Source organism: Pyrgilauda ruficollis, unplaced genomic scaffold (genome assembly GCF_017590135.1).
Source record: "Pyrgilauda ruficollis isolate IOZ18807 unplaced genomic scaffold, ASM1759013v1 scaffold125, whole genome shotgun sequence".
Taxonomy (NCBI): domain Eukaryota; kingdom Metazoa; phylum Chordata; class Aves; order Passeriformes; family Passeridae; genus Pyrgilauda; species Pyrgilauda ruficollis.
Genome location: NW_024510877.1, coordinates 1,044,137 through 1,045,204, shown reverse-complemented (window position 1 = coordinate 1,045,204; position 1,068 = coordinate 1,044,137). Strand labels below are relative to the sequence as shown.

At 70.6% G+C, this 1,068-nt stretch overlaps 1 protein-coding gene across 1 annotated transcript in view; it reads right to left on the bottom strand.

Moving 5' to 3' along the window:
• The window catches only part of EGR3 (early growth response 3), a 3,286-nt gene extending 2,218 nt beyond the window's left edge, over positions 1-1,068 (bottom strand). The window contains exon 1 of the mRNA XM_041490632.1: positions 813-1,068. Coding sequence (XP_041346566.1) covers positions 813-966 — 154 coding nt within the window. The 5' untranslated portion in view covers positions 967-1,068. The remainder of the gene's footprint in view (positions 1-812) is intronic.

Sequence of the window (1,068 nt, the reverse complement as noted above, 5' to 3'; positions counted from 1 at the left end):
TGGGTGGGTGGGGGGGGGAGACACCCCACCGCCGCGCCGCCGGGGGAAGGAGGTACCTGCGGCTACAGGTAGGCTTCCTCCCCGTCCAGCCCCGGCAGCGCTGGGCACTCCGCGGAGCCGGGGCTGCGGCCGCCGACGCCGTTACCAACTCGCCGCCTTCCCTGCGCCGAGCCCCGGCGAGGAGAAACACGGGGATGGGGAGGGGGGGTTTAGCCTGGCGGGGCTCCGCGTGGGAGCGGGGACACGCGGGGAGCACCCGCCCCCGCCGCCCTCGGCGCTCACCTGTGCCCCTCAGATCCTCCCTCTCTCCTATCCACCCCCCGTTTCCCCCAACCCCGCGCTCCGGGAAAGTCGGCGCCGCGTCCCGGGGAGCCCACGCTGCCGCCGCCGCCGCTGCGGGGTGTGGGGGGGCGGCTGCCACGGCCACGCGCGTCCGCGGCGCCTCCGCACCCGCGCGGATCCCGGCGCGGGCGGGCGGCCCCTGCGCGACACGGGGGTGCCCGGCCTTCCCCTCGTCCCCTCGGCCCTCCGGCTTTTCCACCCGGGTTCTCCTCCCCACGGAGCGCGGCCGCCGTCCCCGTACCTGCGGCGGCGGCTCGGCGGCGGCAGCGCTCGGCGGAGCCCTGCAGCGATCGCGCGGAGACACGGCGAGGAAAGGGGTGGGTGGGTGCGGGGGGGGGACGCTCCCCAGCCCCAGCTCTTCCCTTCCCTCCGAGGCTCCATGACACCCTACCCACAGCATCCTCCTCCTCGCCCCACCGGCTCCCCCCCTGCTCCTGCCTTTTCCCCATTTTCCTTCCCTCCCGCTTTACCTGCAGCCATCTGGTTGTAGTGAGCCACCGAGTCGCTGGTGCTGGAGAAAATATTCAAAGAGTTGGGGATCTCCTCTGGGTACAGATTGTCAGGCAATTGGTTCATCAAAGTGTTCATGGTCCCCGGCAGCTTCTCCAGTAGTTTGCCTGTCATAGCACTGGAGGAAAAGGCTGGTTCAACGTGGCTCCGAGCTCGGCTCCCGAGGAAACAACATCCGAGTGGCAAATCCGTGCGAGGGAAATCATGCAAGAAGAA